A 20,052-nucleotide genomic window follows, 5' to 3' on the forward strand; every position below is an offset into this window, starting at 1 on the left:
TATTCTGCCGATAAGTCCGTTGAGCCTAGCCGTTTATCTCATCGAGATCCTGGCTTTCAGGTACCCTAACGTTCCTTTGTGCGTCCTGTTGACGTTGGCGTAGCCAAGTCACGTCAGTCAGGTTGTTTAGAACCACACTCGATGCGGTCTCGTGTGGATTTTCAGCCACATTTTGACGTTAGGCCACTTGCTGATGCTCCTGTTGACGTTCAGGACATTCGCTAACAATCGGAGTTGACTTGTTTTGACGCTGAGCGTCAACCTCCGCATTCTAGAGTTGTTATGACTGCTCAGTCTAGGCGGTCAAAGCAGTCTCGAGTGGACGCTGTGCGTCCTCACGCACCTGTTGTTGTTGACAGTTCACAGACTGTCAAGCAGTTACATGACGTTGCGTCCTGGTCTCACGCACCTGTTGTTGTTGACAGTTCACAGACTGTCAAGCAGTTACATGACGTTGCGTCCTGGTCCGCTACTAATGCACCAGTGCGTGTGGACTCTGCTTGTAAAGCATTGCCACCACGGTAGGTCTCTCCCTTGCTTGAGACTCGGCTATTATCGGACAAGGTTCCTTCAGATGAGGAAGTTGCTGTTCCCCCTCCTACTGATATTCCCTTGAGGACTCTGTCAGACGGAGAGGAGCCTAAAGCTGCTTAGCCCTCTATGGACTTTAAATAAATCATGCTGATTTTTAAGGATCTTTGTCCGGATCTTTTTGTAACTGCTGCTCCTCGTTCGCCTAAACGTCAGAGCTTACACTAGGCCTAGCTACTTCGAAGCCGTTGTTTTATAAGCTAGTGCTCTCTCGCTCTTCTAAGAGAGCTTTACGTTTGCTAGGCCACTGGTTTATCACCAGGAGGAGTTTGGGGGAGACAGCCTTTGCTTTCCCTTCTTTTAAACTGGCTTATAGAGCGAGTGTCTGATATGACACGAGAGAAGTTCTCGGCTTGGGAGTTCCTGCCTCTGCCCAGATAGACTTCTCAAACCTCATAGACTCTCCCTGGCGCCTGGCCATGAGACGCTCCAAGATTTTACAGGTCGACTTCACAGCTGTTTTCGAGCCTTTGAAGTTTTGCTGTACAATTATGTCATGCATAAACAAGGCTTTCAGGGATGGCTCCAATGATCTGACAGCCACGTTCTCTGCAGGAACAAGTCCCTCAGGGATGGTTCCATGATTTGGCAGCCATGTTCACTGCAGGAGTACGTAAGAGGCAAGTGCGCTCAATGTGTTCATTGTCAAGACAATCTTCACGATGAAGTCTACCAGGCTGTCTTGACAGCATTTATGGAAGGCGACTGGATGGTCTCTCTCGACCTTCAGGAGGCATACTTCCACATTCCTATGCACCCGGATTCCCAACCGTTTCTGAGGTTTGTTTACAGGAATGTGGGGGTACCAGTTTCGAACCCTGTGCTTTGGCCTCAGTCCTGCGCCTCTCGTGTTTACGAGGCTCATGAGGAATGTGGCAAAATCCCTCCATCTATCGGGGATCCGAGCCTCCCTGTACTTGGACGACTGGCTTCTCAGAGCATCGTCCAATCTTCACTGTCTGCAGGATCAACCTAAAAGTCCCAACTGATCCCATCCCAGATTATTCTATATTTGGGGATGGAGATTCGCAGTCAAGCCCTGCTCGAAGTCCAACTAATGCTGAAACGAAACGTTTATTCAGTCAGGAGTTGGAACAGTCTCGTAGGGACTCTCTCATCCCTGGAGCAGTTGTCTCACAAGGGAGACTACACCTTCTGCCTCTCCGGTTCCATCTAGCCTTTCACTGGAACTAGGACAAGACATTAGAGACGGTATCATTCCCAGTCTCCGAACCAGTAAAGGCATGCCTGAAATGGTGGGACAGCAATATCAGTCTGAGAGAGGGACTATCCCTAGCAGTCAAGAACCCAAACCACGTGTTGTCCTCAGACGCGTCGGATTTGGGTTGGGGTGCGACCCTGGACGGTCGGGAATGCTCGGGTCTGTGGACCTCAAGTCAGAAGAGCATGCACATCAACGGCAAGGAGCTATTAGCAGTCCACTTGGCCTTGATGATATTAGAAGGCTTCTTCGAAACTTAGTGGTAGAGGCAACTCAGACAACACCACAACTTTGGCGTACATCTCCAAGCAAGGAGGCACACACTCCTTCACGCTGCTCGAGATCGCAAGGGACCTTCTCTTATGGTCAAGAATTCGAGGCATCTCCCTGTTGACGAGATTCATCCAGGGGGACTTGAACGTCTTGGCAGACTGTCTCAGTCGGAGGGGTCAGGTGATCCCCACGGAATGGACCCTCCACAATGACGTGGGCAAGAGTCTTTGGGCTACTTGGGGTCAACCCACCATAGACCTCTTTGCCTCCTCGTTGACCAAAAGGTTACCAATCTATTGCTCTCCAGTCCTAGATACAGAAGCAATCTACATAGACGCGTTTCTACTGGATTGGTCTTTTCTGGACTTATATGCATTCCCACCATTTCAAGATAGTCAACAAGGTACTGCAGAAGTTCGCCTCTCACGAAGGACAAGGTTGACGTTGGTTGCTACCCTCTGGCCCGCGAGAGAGTGGTGCACCGAGGTACTTCAATGGCTGGTAGACTTTCCAAGAAGTCTTCCTCTAAGGGTAGATCTGTTACGTCAGCCCCACGTAAAGAATGTCCATCAAAGCCTCCCCGCTCTTCGTCTGACTTCCTTCAGACTATCGAAAGACTCTCAAGAGCTAGAGGCTTTTCGAAGGAGGCAGTCAGTGCGATTGCAAGAGCTAGGAGAGCTTCTACCATTAGAGTATACCAGTCGAAGTGGGAAGTCTTTCGAGACTGGTGCAAGTCAGCATCTGTGTCCTCGTCCAGTACCTCTGTAGCCCAAATCGCAGATTTTCTTTTACATCTGAGAAAGGTTCACTCCCTCTCAGCTCCCACGATTAAGGGCTACAGGAGCATGTTGGCTTCGGTCTTTCGACATAGAGGCTTAGATCTTTCCAACAATAAAGATCTCCAAGATCTCCTCAAGTCTTTCGAGACCTCTAAGGAACGTCGTTTGGCAACTCCTGATGGAACTTAGACGTGGGTCCTAAGGTTCCTCATGTCAGACAGGTTTGAGCCATTACATTCAGCCTCCCTGAAGGATCTCACCCTCAAGACACTTTTCCTAGTGTGCTTGGCTTCGGCTAAAAGGGTCAATGAACTTCATGCCTTCAGTAAGAACATCGGCTTTTCTACAGAAAAAGCCACTTGTTCACTTCAACTTGGTTTCCTGGCCAAAAATGAACTGCCTTCTCGTCCTTGGCCTAAATCTTTTGATATTCCTTGCTTATCAGAGATCGTAGGCAACGAACTGGAAAGAGTATTATGTCCTGTTAGAGCTCTCAAGTTCGATTTAGCTCGTACTAAGTCATTACGAGGGAAATCTGAGGCATTATGGTGCTCAGTTAAGAAACCTTCATTGCCTATGTCAAAGAATGCTTTGTCATATTTTATCAGATTTTTTTAATACGAGAAGCTCATTCTCACTTGAATGAGAAAGACCGATGTTTGCTTAAGGTTAAGACGCACGAAGTTAGAGATATAGCAACCTCCGTGGCCTTCAAGCAAAATAAATCTCTGCAAAGTATTATGGACGCGACTTTTTGGAGAAGCAAGTCAGTGTTCGCGTCATTTTACTTAAAAGATGTCCAGACTCTTTACGAGGACTGCTACACACTGGGTCCATTCGTTGCAGCGAGTGCAGTAGTGGGTGAGGGTTCTACCACTACACTTCCCCTAATTCAATATCCTTGTAATCTGTCTCTTGAAATGTTTTTAATATTGTTTTATGGGTTGTTCGGTAAGGCTAAGAAGCCTTTCGCATCCTGGTTGATTTGGCGGGTGGTCAAAGTCATTTCTTGAGAGCGCCCAGATTAGGGGTTTGATGAGGTCCTGTTATATGGGTTGCAACCCTTGATACTTCAGCTCCTGGGAGTCTTTCAGCATCCTAAGAGGATCGCTGGGCTCCGTGAGGAAGACAGACTTACAAGGCAGAGTAATCGTTCTAAGTCAACTTCCTTACCAGGTACCTATATATTTTGGTTTTGTTATATTGATAACTGTCAAAATGAGAAAACTCTTAGCTTATACGCTGTAAACATAATTAACTCTGGTCTCTACCCACCTCCTTGGGTGTGAATCAGCTATTATATATTCACCGGCTAAGTTAAATATTTAAAAATGATATTTTAATTATAAAATAAATTTTTGAATATACTTACCCGGTGAATATATAAATTAAATGACCCTCCCTTCCTCCCCAATAGAGACGCAGCGGGACGAGAAGAATTTAAGGTTTTGTTTACATACAAGAGTGGTATCTGGCCGACAGTTGGCGCTGGTGGGCACACCCGCAACCTTCATAGCGATCGCTCGCGAGTTTTTTGAGTGTGTTTTCTGTCGAGCCGCAGAGTTGCAGCTATTATATATTCACCGGGTAAGTATATTCAAAAATTTATTTTATAATTAAAATATCATATTAAGACCTGGAATTACTACCCAATACTGTATAGACCTGATGTAGACCTCCAATCAAATGAAGAGTTTTTTTTTCTAAAGGTCATTTTTTTTGCTAGATATGAGTTTTTTCATTATGGTAAAAAACAACCCCCAATATCGGGGAAAAGCAAAGAAAAAAAATATGAAAACAAAAAATTGGATAAAAGGGCAACAGTTGATTGTTTTATAATGTTTTTCTATGATATATATCAAATTTCATTGGTATATCTTTAAAACTAAGGGAGAAGATAAAATTTGAAGGTCAAAAAGTATACTTCTGGGCTCCGACCTGTGCCGCGCAGTGAAATACTCCTAGAGCACTTATTTCTAAGGAATATAACTGCTATATATTACCAGAGAAAAAAAGCATAGGAATGCCAGGTTGAACCCAGCTCGCTCACCTATATAAGGTGTCGGTATAAAATACTGGGGCGTGATAATTCACAACCAGAGGTCTCGCACTATTTAGATATCTCCTCTTCAAAATCCCCGCCACAGCGAGGTGCCGTTCAACACTACTACCACTAACCCAACCCACGCCAGTGACGTCTCTCCTTTATAGCACTTGTTGTTATTAAGTCCAACATGTTTTTTTTTCTCGTGTTTATCCTTGGATTTATCATTATTTTATAATTGATGGCCGATTCCCATGATACCCCATCGAAGTTAAGTACTTTATCCATGTATGTTAGCGAGATTGGGCAGTGTAACCTCTGTTTTTATTAATGGAGAAGTGTTTATATATGAACGGCGTTCCCGTTCTTACCGTTCATGGTTCGGCTCTGCCCTTTTTTCTCGTTAGTTCGTCAGTCATTAATATTTGTTCGAACTGTTAGGAGTTTTTTCCTTACATTTATATAGTACACCGTCTTTATGCTTTCATCTAGCATTAATTTTATGTTATCCTATGATATCAGTGTTAGCGTTTCATCAAGGAGTAGGTTATGTTGGTATGCCTGCATTCGTGCATATTGGTGGATTGCGTCACCTTTGAGATTGTTTCGCTAGTTCTAGGAAGACGACCATCTCACTTATTATTATTAAACATTTTAGTTTTATTTCGTACGCTCCACCTAGTTTTACATTTGGTTCGAGTGGGACTCGCGTATTTTGTTGTTTTTACTGTTCGATCTACCGCTTCAGTAACTAGGTTGGTACCCCTGCTTTCCATCTGCTGATGGCGTCATGCTTCCTCCGTTACCACTCGCCCGAGTCCCTCTCTCGCCATATTATTTCTGCATGCCTAACCTTACTTACGTGATTTCGCTTTTAATTCATTAATTATTTTTATGTATTTGTGCATTGATATTATATTTATTGCTTTACTCCGTTATGATCATATTTTTGGGATTTTCATGTCATGTTGAGGGGATCTCCAGTTGGTAGCCCTGTCTACCACTACGCACTGGTGATTCCCCGGTACCATACCCCCCCCCCACAGGTTGGGGAGGCTATTCCATCCCCCCCTCCTCCAGTGTACACCCTTCCTCTCACTCGATGGTTGTTGGTTATGACATACGGGTCAAGTATGCTTGTTCCTCAGTCTTCCCTCAACGTTCCGACATATTGAGGACTGAGTGTACCCTCGGGGTGTGACTTAGTCTCATTCATTCATACCGGGCTGTTTCGTCTCCTCCCCTCCCATCGCCCCGATTGGCCATCGGTCGGGGGAGGGGGAGGGCCGGGACCACCGGGGACTATCACACGTGATTAGTCGGTATGACTGCACCTTGGTGTAACTTTTGCTTTTAGCTATGGTTGTAAGAATGAGCACTTAAATTAGGAGTGTCCCCACCTACGGTACCTCCTGCTATTATCGTCCGCATAGGACTTATTAATATCATTATATTATATTCTACATGAATCATTACCTTCGTCTCGGTACCTCTGGTTGGGTAGTGGGGGTTCCATTGGCTCCCCCGCGCTCTCCCGTGGTACCCTCCCGTCATCAGACATCGGAGCCTCCGAGCTCTTAAATACAAGATCTGTTGACACTGACACAGTTTTGATTAATATCCTCCCTCCGGGAGCCCTATTCAATTACAGACATTAGTTTTAGATCATAACTGGAGTTTTCTATTAATGTATTTTAAGGATGTATCTTAGGTTACTTTAAGTTTACTTTAAGTTACTTTTAAGTTTACTTTAAGTTACTTTAAGTTTACTTTACCAACCCTGTTCCCTTTTTATTTTATACCTCCCTGGTAATGACGGGATGGTATATTCCTCGCTATGACAATATTATTTCATTGATAATCTTATCTTATTACGGAATTGTTTCAACATTTCCCCGGTTACTATACCGGTTCGAAATTTTGTTCATAGCCTTTTGTCCCGATTTCATATCGGTCTATTTTAAGAATCCGGAACACCCGGATCTTTTTAGGTTATTAACCTATTATGGGATACTCACGTATCTGTATTTTATTCTATACTTCCCAAGTAGCGACGGGATAGTGTATTTCAAGCTATGACAATATTATTTCATTGATAACCTTAACTTATTACGGGATTGTTTTAACAATGTCAGTTTATTTATAAGTTATTCCCCGGTTACTAAACCGGTCCTAGAGTTGTTCATAGCCTTTTGTCCCGGTTTCATATCGGTCTACTTTAAGAACCCGGAACACCCGGATCCTTTTAGGTTACTAACCTATTATGGGACACTCACGTATCTTTCTTTTATTCTATACTTTCCAAGTAGCAACGGGATAGTATATTTCTCGCTATGACAATATTTTTTCATTGATAACCTTAACTTATTATGGAATTGTTTTAACAAAGTCAGTTAATTTATGATAAGTTTTTCCCCGGTTACTGTACCGGTCTGAACTTTGTTCATAGTCTTTTGTCCCGATTTCATATTGGTCTAATTCAAGAATTCGGAGCATCCGGATCTCTTTAGGTTACTGACCTGCTATGGGATACTTATGTATCTTTATGATATTCTATACTTTCCCAGTACCGACGGGATAGTATATTTCGCGCTATGACAATATTATTTCATTGATAATCTTCACCTTTTATGGAATTATTTTGACAATGTCAGTTAATTTATGAAAGTTTTCTCCCCGGTTATTATACCGGTCCGAAATTTTGTTCATAGCCTTTTGTCCCGGTTTCATACCGGTCTATTTTAAGAATTCGGAACACCCGGATCTTTTTGGGTTACTACCCTACTAGGGGACACTGTAGGTGCCCCTGTCGTTACTATCTATAATTATAACTTCGGATATATTATTTTGGGATTTTCATTTTATTTCCTTTGTGATTGATTGATTTAAACATTTATTCTCGATCTATTTATTTTACATTCCCAACGGAGTTACCTTGTTCATTAGTAACGATATACCCTCTTTCGGAGCTCGCAGTCTTCCATGACTTCTACCTTGGCGACTCTTTAGATCTGGGTTGGCGGGTTTGCCTGGAGTGTCAGGGCAAAGAGATCCTGTGTCTCTTCCTTTTAGGGTTTTCAAGGAAGCACGTGGCTGATGTCGGGCCACGTCCCGTTGTCCCTAAAGTTAAAGCTACCTGCCAGCCCTACCAAAGACTCACAGGTCTTCCAAATCACCAAACCAGTTAAGACTTCTCTTGGGCCGAGAGCGAAGCCCGGCCTGAAACCTACGACCCCGGAGGCTCCCTTCGATCCGGCAGCCCTTTCAAGATTGATGCATGGCCTCTCGTGGCATGGTTAGTTTCAACCTGACCTTTCATTAGAAGAGGCCAGCGACCGATCCCAGGGATGAGGTAGAAATTTATTTCTATTTGAACACGATGTTGTGCTGATTTTTATCCATATATATACATATATATATAATTTACGGACCTCTGTAGCTCACTGGCTCAAACCTCGTGTCACATACCGAGTCACCACGATTATAGGATGGAAGATTCCTGGTGCCTCTGTGAACTTGACAATTGAATGGAATTATTGCCCATTAGGGGGAAGTGAGTGCTAAACCAGATAGCCTCATACAGGGTCTCATTTGTTATGGGCTACCTCAACAGCACAATATATCATCCCGGATGCCTCTAGGCTCCCGGAATTCGTCGAAAGCAATCCGTGGAAGGGGGCCTTGCGCTCTCCCTTCAAAGATGGTATGTTAACCATCGAATGGTTTGGCACCCGGACTGTAGAAGATTTTGAATTCTACCCGCCGGGTCTACAGTTCCCTCTCTCTAGTTTCGCATGCCTTACCGAGGAGACACTCGTAAGGTTTGACAAGGTCCCCAAAGAAACCAAAATGTACCCAAAGGGGCAGGCTCAGTCCACCTGGGTCCGGCCCTTAAACGAGTGGGAGTGTGTTAACACTACGTTAACACCTCACAAGAGCCCGTACACGATGTTTCTAGTGGAGGAGTAAACCCCTACTCCGTGTGTCACTAAGATATCGGACCTTGCTCGGCAGGCAATAAACGAGGACAAGCCGTTACCGCAGCTGAAGGAAACGCATCCGACCTCCCTCCTGTCCCTGGGGGATCACGATTGCTGGGCTAACGCCCCGGCGACCTTCACATTGGGTAAATTAAGCGCTGACTGTGCTCCCATTCAGTTCAGTGAGTGGCTACCCAGGCTTCCGGAATCTCTGATATGCCTCGAGCTCGAAGCCTGTATGCGCCTGAGTGGACCTATCAACTCGGCTACAATGGCAGAAAAGACCTCTTTAATGTATGAAGAAGAACCACCTTTTAAGGTCTTGACAAAGTCATTACTTCAAACCTTACTGTCTGATTCCTACGACTTCTTTGCGGCCAGACGTCGTTGCTGTAGGCATGTCTTGTCTGAGGCCACTATCAGACATGAGCCTAACAAGCTCATTAAAGCCCCAGTCTGGAGCTGCTAGGGTCAATCAGAGCCTCAAGGTTCGATGGGCTTAGTCCCCAAGCACAAGTTCGAACCGGTCAGCAACCAATCTCGAGGTAGAAAGAGTCTGAGATCTTTCCATTCCTTCCAAACCGGCAGTCCCAACAGGTGGTTCACACCATCCCGGTGGCACAAGGGAGTCAACCTTTCACTTTGAAGGGTCAACCCCAACAGCAATACGTGCTGGTTCCTCAGTCCCAAGTAGCAACTACCTCCTATGCTACTTCCCCAGCCCTTAGGCCCACCTTTGAAACTCAGGGTGCTTTCCAGGGTTACCAGCGCCCCAGAGGCGCTAGCTCGAGAGGAACTTTTCGCAACAGCTACTCTCGAGGCCGGGGAGGTAAATCCGCAGCAAATCATTGGGGGTTCTCAGGTAGGGGTAGGACTTTACATCTTCCGGAACCGTTGAACGTTCAACATTTGGGCTTTCAGTATAATTTCCAAAGGTCTGGGGTGGAGTTGGATAGAATGGCCCCCTCCACCAACCAGTTTTCATCAACATCCAACGGAAGAGCTAGTCTTATATGAAAACGATTTATTGCAAAAGGAAGCAATAAAGAAAGTAAATCGTTTGTAATTTCAGGATCACTTGTTCAGCGGGCCAAAGAAAGACTCAGAATAGCGAAGAGTAATCCTAGACCTGTCGCTTCTGAATTCTTACATTTAATGCGACAAGTTTCACATGCTGACCATCTCTCAGGTGCGGACCTTGCTTCTCTGTGGGGCCGTCACCTCCCCTATGGATCTTGCAGACGTTTGCTATCATGTTCCGAAAGCAAGGCATTTTCGTCCGTTTCTAGGCTTCAACTAGGCAAACTGCCTCACAGCAACTACAGAGTGATAATCTCTTACAACAGTTTTGGTTCCAAATCAACTTCGAGAAATCTCGTTTAGTCCCGAGGACAAGTTTCAATGGTTAGGATTCAATGGGTTCTATGCTCCCACACTCTGTCTCCCAACAGCCAAGAGGAACGGTATAGCAAAACACAATAAGTTTTCTCAAAGACAAATTGTCTTCCAGAAGAAATCAAGAGAGAATCCTGGGTGCCCTCCAGTTTGCCTCAGTAACAGATATACTACTGAAGGCCAGACTGAAAGATATAAGCCGAGTATGGTGCTCCAGGAAAACGAGTAATATCGAGACAATGGGCTCGACTCCAACCAATTCTGAAGAAAAGACTTCAACCATGGACAAAGGTCAAAATCTGGCAAATCAGTTTCCTTACAATATCCACCCCCAAGCTCGTCAATTACACAGGCGCCTCCCTAACAGGCGGGGGGGGGGGGGGGGGGGGATACTCTCAGTACACGAAAGTCCTGGGACTATGGTCGACAATATTCCGCCAACTTCATATCAATGTTTTAGAAGCCATGGCGGTATTTTTGACCTTAAGCAACCGGCTCCAGCCAAAAACCAACATATCAGGTTTCTTCTAGATAGATAGTGGCGGACGCACTTTCGAGGACAACTCCGCTGGAGTCGGAGTGGTCACTAGACCCAATGTCCTTCAGTTGGATTCTTTCTCAGGTTCCGGATCTCCAGATAGATCTGTTTGCAACAAAGTCCAACTACAACTAGAGTGCTACGTAGCTCCCAGCCCGGATCCTCGGGCTTACGCCACAGGCGCACTATCATTAGTCTGGAACACTTGGGAGAGAATTTACCTATTCCCACCAATAAATCTGTCGATGAAAGTGTTAGACAAGCTCAGGACTTTCAAAGGCCAAGTTGCTCTAGTAGTCCCCATCTGGCCCAAGCACAACGGGTTTCCCCTTCTGGTGGAACTGGTTCTCCACCTCGACAGATCCCCAATCCAATACAAACACAAGCAGTACAACTCGCTGTGTGTTAGCTTCCTCAAATTCAGAATGCCCTACCTTTCTGGACTTTATGAAATTTGCAGCTCAAGAGGTGCAGATATTGATCCTCAAATACGTTATTTTTAGAATCAGATAAGAGGGGATCCACCCTTCGACAGTATGATTCGGCTGTTATGAAACTTGCCAGTTTTTAAGGGACTCAAAGGTTGAGACAATGACTATGAATCTGACAGTAACCTTCTTCAGAATTTTATTTGAATCAGACTTAGAGACTTGTACTATTACCACAAATTAAGTCACCCTTGAAGGTTTTACAATTGGCTTTAATATTGCCCTTACAGATTCATACTTCTCATCCATCCCGAGAACCTGCGCCAGATTGAAACCATCAACTCACCATAGCTCAGTTTCCTGGTTTCTGAATGAAGTAATTAAATTGGCTTCAGACACTCTTAACGAGACTTGCCATTATATTCCATTGGTTAGGAAATCCTTGTTCTTAATGAACCTGACTTCTGGCGCCAGAATATCAGAACTTTCAGCCTTGTCTAGAGATCCAGGTCATATTGAATTTTCTCTCGTCAGGGGAAGTACTCCTTTCCCCTGACAAAAGATTTTTAGTGAAAATGAGGACCCCCAGGACAGACGGTTCCCCTGGAAGATTGTCCCACTTCCGCAGGACCCATCTTTTTGTCCAGTAAACACTCTGGAAGCCTACTTAAACATATCTCCCGTTCAGTCCTCGGGGCCCTTACCCATTAGAGAAGGTGAAGAACCATCATCCTGAAAGGACTCAGACAGAAGATTCTGCATTTCATTAACGGGCTACCTAGAATCATTCCCACATCACTCCCTTACGTCCATGATATATGAGCTGTAGCTACCTCAGTTAATTACTATGAACTTCACTGGACTTACTAAATATACAGGCCGGAAGTCTCCAACAGTATTTAAACGCCACTGCTTAAAACCTCTGGAAGCCTTATATTTGCTACAGTGGCAGCAGGGAATGTGATTCCTCCTGAACATAGTGAACCTTAATCAACTATGTCTTGCTATCCTCTTACCTGTTATTTTGGATTTTGTTACTTCCTCAGGTATTGTTCCAAGTTTTGGGACCATTTCTCTGGTACTATTTCACTGCGCGGCACAGGTCGGAGCCCAGAAAAGGGATTTTGACGAAGGAAAAATCTATTTCTGGGCGAGAGACCTGTGCCGCCCAGTGAACCCTCCCTTGACTTCCCTCCCAACATGGGCCCCAAACCTTGGGTGCTATGAGGAGTGACGTCACTGGCGTGGGTTGGGTTAGTGGTAGTAGTGTTGAACGGCACCTCGCTGTGGCGGGGATTTTGAAGAGGAGATATCTAAATAGTGCGAGACCTCTGGTTGTGAATTATCACGCCCCAGTATTTTATACCGACACCTTATATAGGTGAGCGAGCTGGGTTCAACCTGGCATTCCTATGCTTTTTTTCTCTGGTAATATATAGCAGTTATATTCCTTAGAAATAAGTGCTCTAGGAGTATTTCACTGGGCGGCACAGGTCTCTCGCCCAGAAATAGATTTTTCCTTCGTCAAAATCCCTTTTTTGAGATATGGGCTTTGAAAGTTTTTCTTTGTATTTTTACAAAGGCAATGTTAATAAATCAGGATTGTTATGAAGTTTATGTTCCTTTTTGGATATTAATAAATAAAAACAAAGTTATTTATCATAATTCAATCATAAATGAAGATCCTTCTTTTTGGCGAGACTAACTCCTTCACTAACTCCGCTAATTTCGCCGATATCACCCACTTCTGAACTCTTATTAGAGGGAATTTTCTTCTTCCTTATGTTAGTGAGATGTTGAAATTGTTTTTTTTATCTTTGGCATGATGAAATTCTTGCCAAAACCAAGAAAAACAGACTAGAAATAAGTGAATGTCAAGAGGTTAAACTCATAGATGTACTCTCTATGAGGTTTATGCTACGACTGAAAGTCGAAGGGTGTAATTACCGCAAAGTACATCGTCTTCGTACTCATGGATTTTATACAGATGCCATTGCTCATAATTTGTTTTTTATTAAAATGTAATAATTATCAAAATTTACGATAACAGAAGAAATACAGCATTTTCCTGTAGTGAACAATGATTTTGGTTTACTGAGTTACTTTTAATAATTACCCTCTAACTATGAAAGTAAGAGGAATTTTGACAAAATATTTTGTATATGCATTCTCCATTGCCATACGAAGCTCAGTAAAATTTTTCTGGATTTTATGTTTTTCTTCCTATACCCCCATATATTGGGATACCGGCCGGGCCCCTTAACAAAGAACTTATTAATATCTTTTAAATCTTTTAGCATATGTTGTACTGTACTATATTAAAATACAGTGAACCCTCGTTTATCGCGGTAGATAGGTTCCAGACCCGGCCGCGATAGGTGAAAATCCGCGAAGTAGTGACACCATATTTACCTATTTATTTAACATGTATATTCAGACTTTTAAAACCTTCCCTTGTACGTAGCACTGTTAACAAACTACCCTTTAAGGTACAGAACACTTAATGCATGTACTAACGTACCCTAAACTAAAACAGGCACAAATATTAAGGGCGACTTTATATCATGCGTTTCCTAAACAGCCAAAAAGCACGATAAAAAATGGCAACCAATGTTTTGTTTACGTTTATCTCTGATTATAATGAAGAAACAAACGCATTTACACATCTGTGTATAGGTTAGTTTCTGCATCGATTATATTGATTATTCAGTACAGTATGTTGATTTGGTTATTACTAATGTTTTACTTAATTTTTCTTAGGACTTCCAAATGAAATGTTTTTCTTTATGACGCCGCCTGAAACGACGGCGTCATAAAGTACGCTCAGTAAACAAACTAAGGAATTTAGCGCGCATGATGAAAGTGATAAATAATGATATTACTGTAAAAGCTTTAATAAAATATGTTATTACAAATATTATTTACCGTATCTATATACTGTAAAATCATACATACGTAGCAAAGCAGGAAAACAATCTGAGAGAGAGAGAGAGAGAGAGAGAGAGAGAGAGAGAGAGAGAGAGAGAGAGAGAGAGAGAGAGAGAGAGTTGTTTTACATACGTAAATGTAAATGTTAAACAAAAAAAAAAATAGCCCCATTTCATATAATATAGATTACAAATATTTTACTTTATCATATTACAGTAGTCTGTATAATACTGTAAAGTTCAGTACAGTATGTTGTTGTTAAAGTCGTGGCGATGAAATTCTCACGAAACAAAAACACGCCATTTGAGTACAACAGCTGATTCTCTCTCTCTCTCTCTCTCTCTCTCTCTCTCTCTCTCTCTCTCTCTCTCTCTCTCTCTCTCTCTCTCTTCGTGTTATACAATACTTACATTTAGATGAAGAAACTAAAATTAGTTTTCTTAGTGTCAATTAAATACGAAACGAAATAATTAGGCCGAGTCTACATCCATTTCAATCATAGCTAAAAATACGGCATCCGATTTCATCAGCAAACCACTATTTTTTGGGAAATATAATTTTATTCTAGAAAATTGCCACTCTTTAAATAGTTAATCGCACATTAAGAAAGCGTGTACTTTTGTTTTTAAATTTCGGGTTTGTTTTAAAAATCGAGTATTGTTGACTTCTTTTTTTTTTTTTTTACTTTTGGCTGTGATTAGATCAGCTGTCATCTAGCTGCCGCTCTTGAGTGTGTACGAATACACTAACAAAGTATCATTTATACCATTTCTTAACTTATTCAAACCGTCTACAGTATACAGTTGATATTACATAAGCACCAATGTGTTATAACCTATCAAATTTTTTTGTTTATTACATTTAAACCCCCCCCCCTCTCTCTCTCTCTCTCTCTCTCTCTCTCTCTCTCTCTCTCTCTCTCTCTCTCTCTCTCTCTCTCTCTCTCTCTCTCTCTCTCTCTATGGGCTACTTTTCACTACCTCCCATTCCTTACCTCTCTCTATCTCTCTAACAAATGATATCTTTGTTGCTCCTCAAAGTTTCATTTATATTGAAAATCAATCACGATTCAATTTTCCTTACTTTCTCCAATCTCGCACTATCGGTCACATCGCGGTATTTTCGATATTTCTGGAAAATCCGCGATATATGTATATACATGGGTTATGAAAAAAATCTGCGAAGTGGTGAATCCGCGATGGTCGAACCGCGAAGTAGCGAGGGTTCACTGTATATATATGATTAGTTCAAAGTCTTAACTTCAAATAATGGTTAATCTATTTACTGATTGGCTTTAGTTGCCAGTTACTTAAAGTAGATTAGGTCCAGGTAATTAATTTTAGATATTTGATATCATTTGATGATACATAATAAGTCCATGAACCAGTGGTGGTAGGGCAGACCGTGATGGTATCTTCAGATGTACGTTATGAGTAAACCAACATTCGAAACCAAAGGAGTACAAGGGCATCATCCCAGTTCCAGATAGAGGAGGTGGTGTTAATTTGGGCAGGATGAGCATAATCAGTCAAAAGTTTGGACATCGTTGTCACAGAGACTTTGAACTTAGTTCATATTTGAGTGTATGAAAATTCACGCCAATAATACATGTTAAAGTCAAGATCAAGGTCGAGCAAAAGGCTGAGAAATAAGTTGCCGCGGCGAAGGTCTGCACTCTACTGAGTACCCCTCTAGTTTATTTAGTATTAGAATTTTTCTATATGTGGATTCACAAATTATGACATGCGACTAACTTACTTGTGACTGTTACCATTAAACTTATTTGAATTAAAGCTGAGTCTTGTGTAACTGGAGTAGGTTTATAGTTTAAGGTGTTGAATTTCATATCTCTTGCCTTCACTATCCCACCTCCATCAAAGTGTGGGATTCAGCAATGTGAACATCAGGGGAGGTTTAAAGGTTTAAAGACCGCTCATGAATAGCAGAGGCAAGGGACAGTGACATTGCCCTAGCAAGCAGAACAATGCCCTAGAGACTGACCATATATGCATATGATCAGTGCCCAAGCCTCCTCTCCACCCAAGCTAGGGCCAAGGAGGGCCAGGCAACGTCTACTTATGACTCAGCAGATAGACCTATAGGGATGGTGGGATTGCAGTAATCAAAGGAACTAATGACTTTTAGCGGGACTCGAACCCCAGTCTGGTGTTCACCAGTGAGGGATGTTACCACATCGGCCAGCACAACAATAAATGGATCTTGATAATATATTTTATTTCTATCATGTATTCACATGTCATTCATATTATCATCACTCACCTTTCCTGCCCACCGACTAATAATTTCAAGAGGCCGTTAAAACTTGTTTTGACTTCAAGACCAAAAATAACATGGTGATAGTATACCCAAGCTCTCCTATTGACATACACTGCTATGTAAACTCAATACTCCACTAGAAGGGCAATGCTATTAAAGTGAAAGAAAATGGGAAAATTTTATATGTTAAGGTAGGTGTCAATATTCATCCTGCTTCGAGAATTTAGTAATACAAATACCAGGTGAGTATAGAAATAATGAATTTTATTATCTTTTTTAATTATTTTTTTGTGTTATTTGTGTTTCAGCTGCAAGTTTTGCTTTTGTTATTTTACTTTGAATTTTTTTATCTTTTTTTTTTATTATTTTTTGTGTTATTTTTGTATCTGCTGCAAGTTTTTCTTTTGCCATTTTACTTTTAATTTACAGAATAATGTGTTGCCACTGGGTTCTTTCATTTTGTTTGACCCTAATGAAGTTTGTTCTTTTGTTTATGAATGGCAATTGTCCATCAAAAGCCACTTGAACAATTTCATATTTTGTGAAAACATGCATGGAGATAACTTTATTGTGATTAATAAAAAAAAATTTCTTACTCTTAGGATCTGAGAATGATCGGCCAGACATCTTCCCAGACACACAATTACATATAGTACTGGAGTTCACTCATGGTGGAAGAGATTTGGAAGGCTTTGTGTTTAATAATGCCCAGCAGGCTCATGCTATTTTCCTCCAGGTCAGTTGATTGACGTTAGTTGTGTAACTAATTAAATGCATAAGTATAGTAAAGGAATCTTATAGGACCACTTCAATATGGTGTCATTAAACTTAAAAAGATTGATGGTAAAAGTAAGTTTTCCTAATGGCCCTCCTAACTTCTGTAGATATATTCAATAACTTAAATTTAAAATTATTTATGTTATAGCATTAGTTGTTTAAAGGAGGAAAACGAGCCATGAAAGTTTTTGGTAGATAGTGCTAAAATTTCAATTGTGAACTAACTGAATAGTCGGAGCAGGATAGCTAAAGGAGTAGAAGGATAGGCAGAGAAAGTTTTCCATGAAATAATTTCAAAAGAATAGCACATGCAATAAGTGCCTGACAAAAATGAATGTAAGGTAACCACTGGCCAGGTATGTATTTTCTTTTGACCAAGATAAAGGTGTTAGTAACAAGGGTATTATATATTGACTTGTGTAAAGAAAAAGACTAAATACACTATAGTCCATTTCTTTTATCGAGGCAGATTTGCACCGACTCGCAGCGGTGCCCTTTTAGGTCGGAAAAGTTTCCTGATCGCTGATTGGTTAGAATTATCTCGTCCAACCAATCAGCGATCAGGAAACTTTTCCGAGCTAAAAGGGCACAGCTGCGAGTCGGTGCAAATCTGCATCGCTAAAGGAAATTAACTATAGTTCAGCATTGTTTCTGGATAAGAATTTCTGGGAAATGTTAGCTATCATATTTGTAACAGTAAGCATTGCAGTACTATTGTCAAATATTTTATTCTGCAGAAAAGCTTAAAGGGGAACAGAAGCTCTGAAGCTGGGTGAGAACATTTATGGTACATGAGATTGTAGAAACATGACTAGATTTTTTCTTGCCCAGTATTTGAGTGTACAGTCTTCTACTTTGATGTTTTCTGAGGGCAACTGATTGGTGGTGTTGCACTGTATATTTTGTTGTTTGAGGTGAGAACAAGGCCTTTAGGCATTTGTGTAAGCAATTATAGGGTTTATAAGGATATTAATGAAAGTTTCGCCGATATGTGTTTTTTGTTAGGTTTGCTTTCCCACTATTATGCTATTAAGAATATGCACCAATTTAAAAAAAGAAAAATTGATTAAAATATGGTATTAAAAGTGTCGTATCTTAGATTATTTACAATTTGTAACTGAAAAAGATTGCAATGTTCACATATCATCAAAAACAGTCCCCGAACATGTTAAAATCTTGTTCCATTACAATTTTAAAGACTGTCCCTATTGACTCGCTCTTTCTGTAATTTGGATGGAAAATTAAACGCAGAATTAAACCCAGCTTAAAATTCATCTTTCTTATTTCAATCACTGTACTTTTCTTTAAAATGAACATTTAAACTTTCAATCAATTTAATTAAATACCGTCAACAAATTGATTGAATTTATTTTTCTCATATTTTTTCAAACTTAGATACCTTTCAACAATTCCCTGATATTGGACTAATTCTAACAAATAAATACATGCAAAGTGTAGGGTAGAAAACTTGGTCACATGTTTTTTTACTTTCATTACAGAAAAATTAATATATGCAAATGAAAAATAAGTGACGAGTTTTATAATTTTCAAGACTACAAATTTCAGCTATTTGTATGTTGCTAAGAAAAACTAATAATGTTTTAAACTTGGTTTTACTGAACAACTTTGAGTTTCATGTTTGTCATATGGTATTTTTGTTTATTATTTTTGTATTATTTAGACCATCATCATCTTACCAGTTTTTAAATCAGGTTTTCCCTTCACGGGGATAAATTTGAAGGGAGTTTTTATCATTGTCTTCTCCATCATGCCTTTTCTATCTGATTTGGCAACTTCTCTATTTGTGCTGTATAAATTTGGTATTTGTATCCTTATATTTTGTTTTTAACCCTTTTACCCCCAAAGGATGTACTGGTACGTTTCACAAAACTCATCCCTTTACCCCCATGGACGTACTGGTACGTCCTTGCAAAAAAATGCTATTTAAATTTTTTTTTGCATATTTTTGATAATTTTTTGAGAAACTTCAGGCATTTTCCAAGAGAATGAGACCAACCTGACGTCTCTATGACAAAAATTAAGGCTGTTAGAGCAATTTAAAAAAATTATACTGCAAAATGTGCTTGAAAAAAAATAACCCCATGGGGGTTAAGGGTTGGAAATTTCCAAATAGCCTGGGGGTAAAAGGGTTAAGGAATTAGCTAAGACAAATCTTGGTAATTATTTCTTAGTAACAATTCTTAATTTATTCAGATTGCGTACACTTTAGCCGTTGCTGAGCAGTCATTAGAATTTGAACATCGTGATCTTCATTGGGGCAATGTTTTAATTGCCACAACTACAAAGAATTATGCAGAGTTCAAATTGAATGGCGCACTTTATAGTCTTGAAACTAAGGTACAGTGGTCACATGTGTATTTCTCAAGTCTTAATCTCATTGTGTAAGATACGCTTTGTCAATTAATATTATTTTCATGAATAGTAATTGATTTCATATTGCATTTTAAATGTTGAATGATTACTGAAAATTAGAGGAATTACTGTTTGATTTAATATAATAAAAAGATTACTTTTAATATTTTACTTTTTTAAAATTTTTTAATCATGATTTTTTTTTTTCGTTTTCAGGGTGTAATGGCTACAGTGATAGATTTTACTTTATCAAGATTAAAAATGCCTAATTGTGTCATGTATAACAATTTGGCAGAAGATCCATCACTCTTTACAGCAGAGGGTGATTACCAGTTTGAAATATATAGACAAATGAAAAAAGTGAACAGGTAAACCTTGCTAAGTTTATTACAGTCCTTTCCTCTTGTTTCCTATTTCTATGCATATTTTTTTTTTAAACTATCTATG

At 40.8% G+C, this 20,052-nt stretch overlaps 1 protein-coding gene across 1 annotated transcript in view; it reads left to right on the forward strand.

Annotated features, from left to right (window-relative positions):
• The window catches only part of Haspin (haspin), a 120,303-nt gene that overhangs the window by 88,614 nt on the left and 11,637 nt on the right, over positions 1-20,052 (forward strand). Inside the window, exons 10-12 of the mRNA XM_068372596.1 lie at positions 17,058-17,191; positions 19,447-19,590; positions 19,822-19,973. Of these exons, the coding sequence (XP_068228697.1) occupies positions 17,058-17,191; positions 19,447-19,590; positions 19,822-19,973 (430 nt within the window). The remainder of the gene's footprint in view (positions 1-17,057; positions 17,192-19,446; positions 19,591-19,821; positions 19,974-20,052) is intronic.

Source organism: Palaemon carinicauda, chromosome 4 (assembly GCF_036898095.1).
Source record: "Palaemon carinicauda isolate YSFRI2023 chromosome 4, ASM3689809v2, whole genome shotgun sequence".
In the NCBI taxonomy this organism is placed as follows: domain Eukaryota; kingdom Metazoa; phylum Arthropoda; class Malacostraca; order Decapoda; family Palaemonidae; genus Palaemon; species Palaemon carinicauda.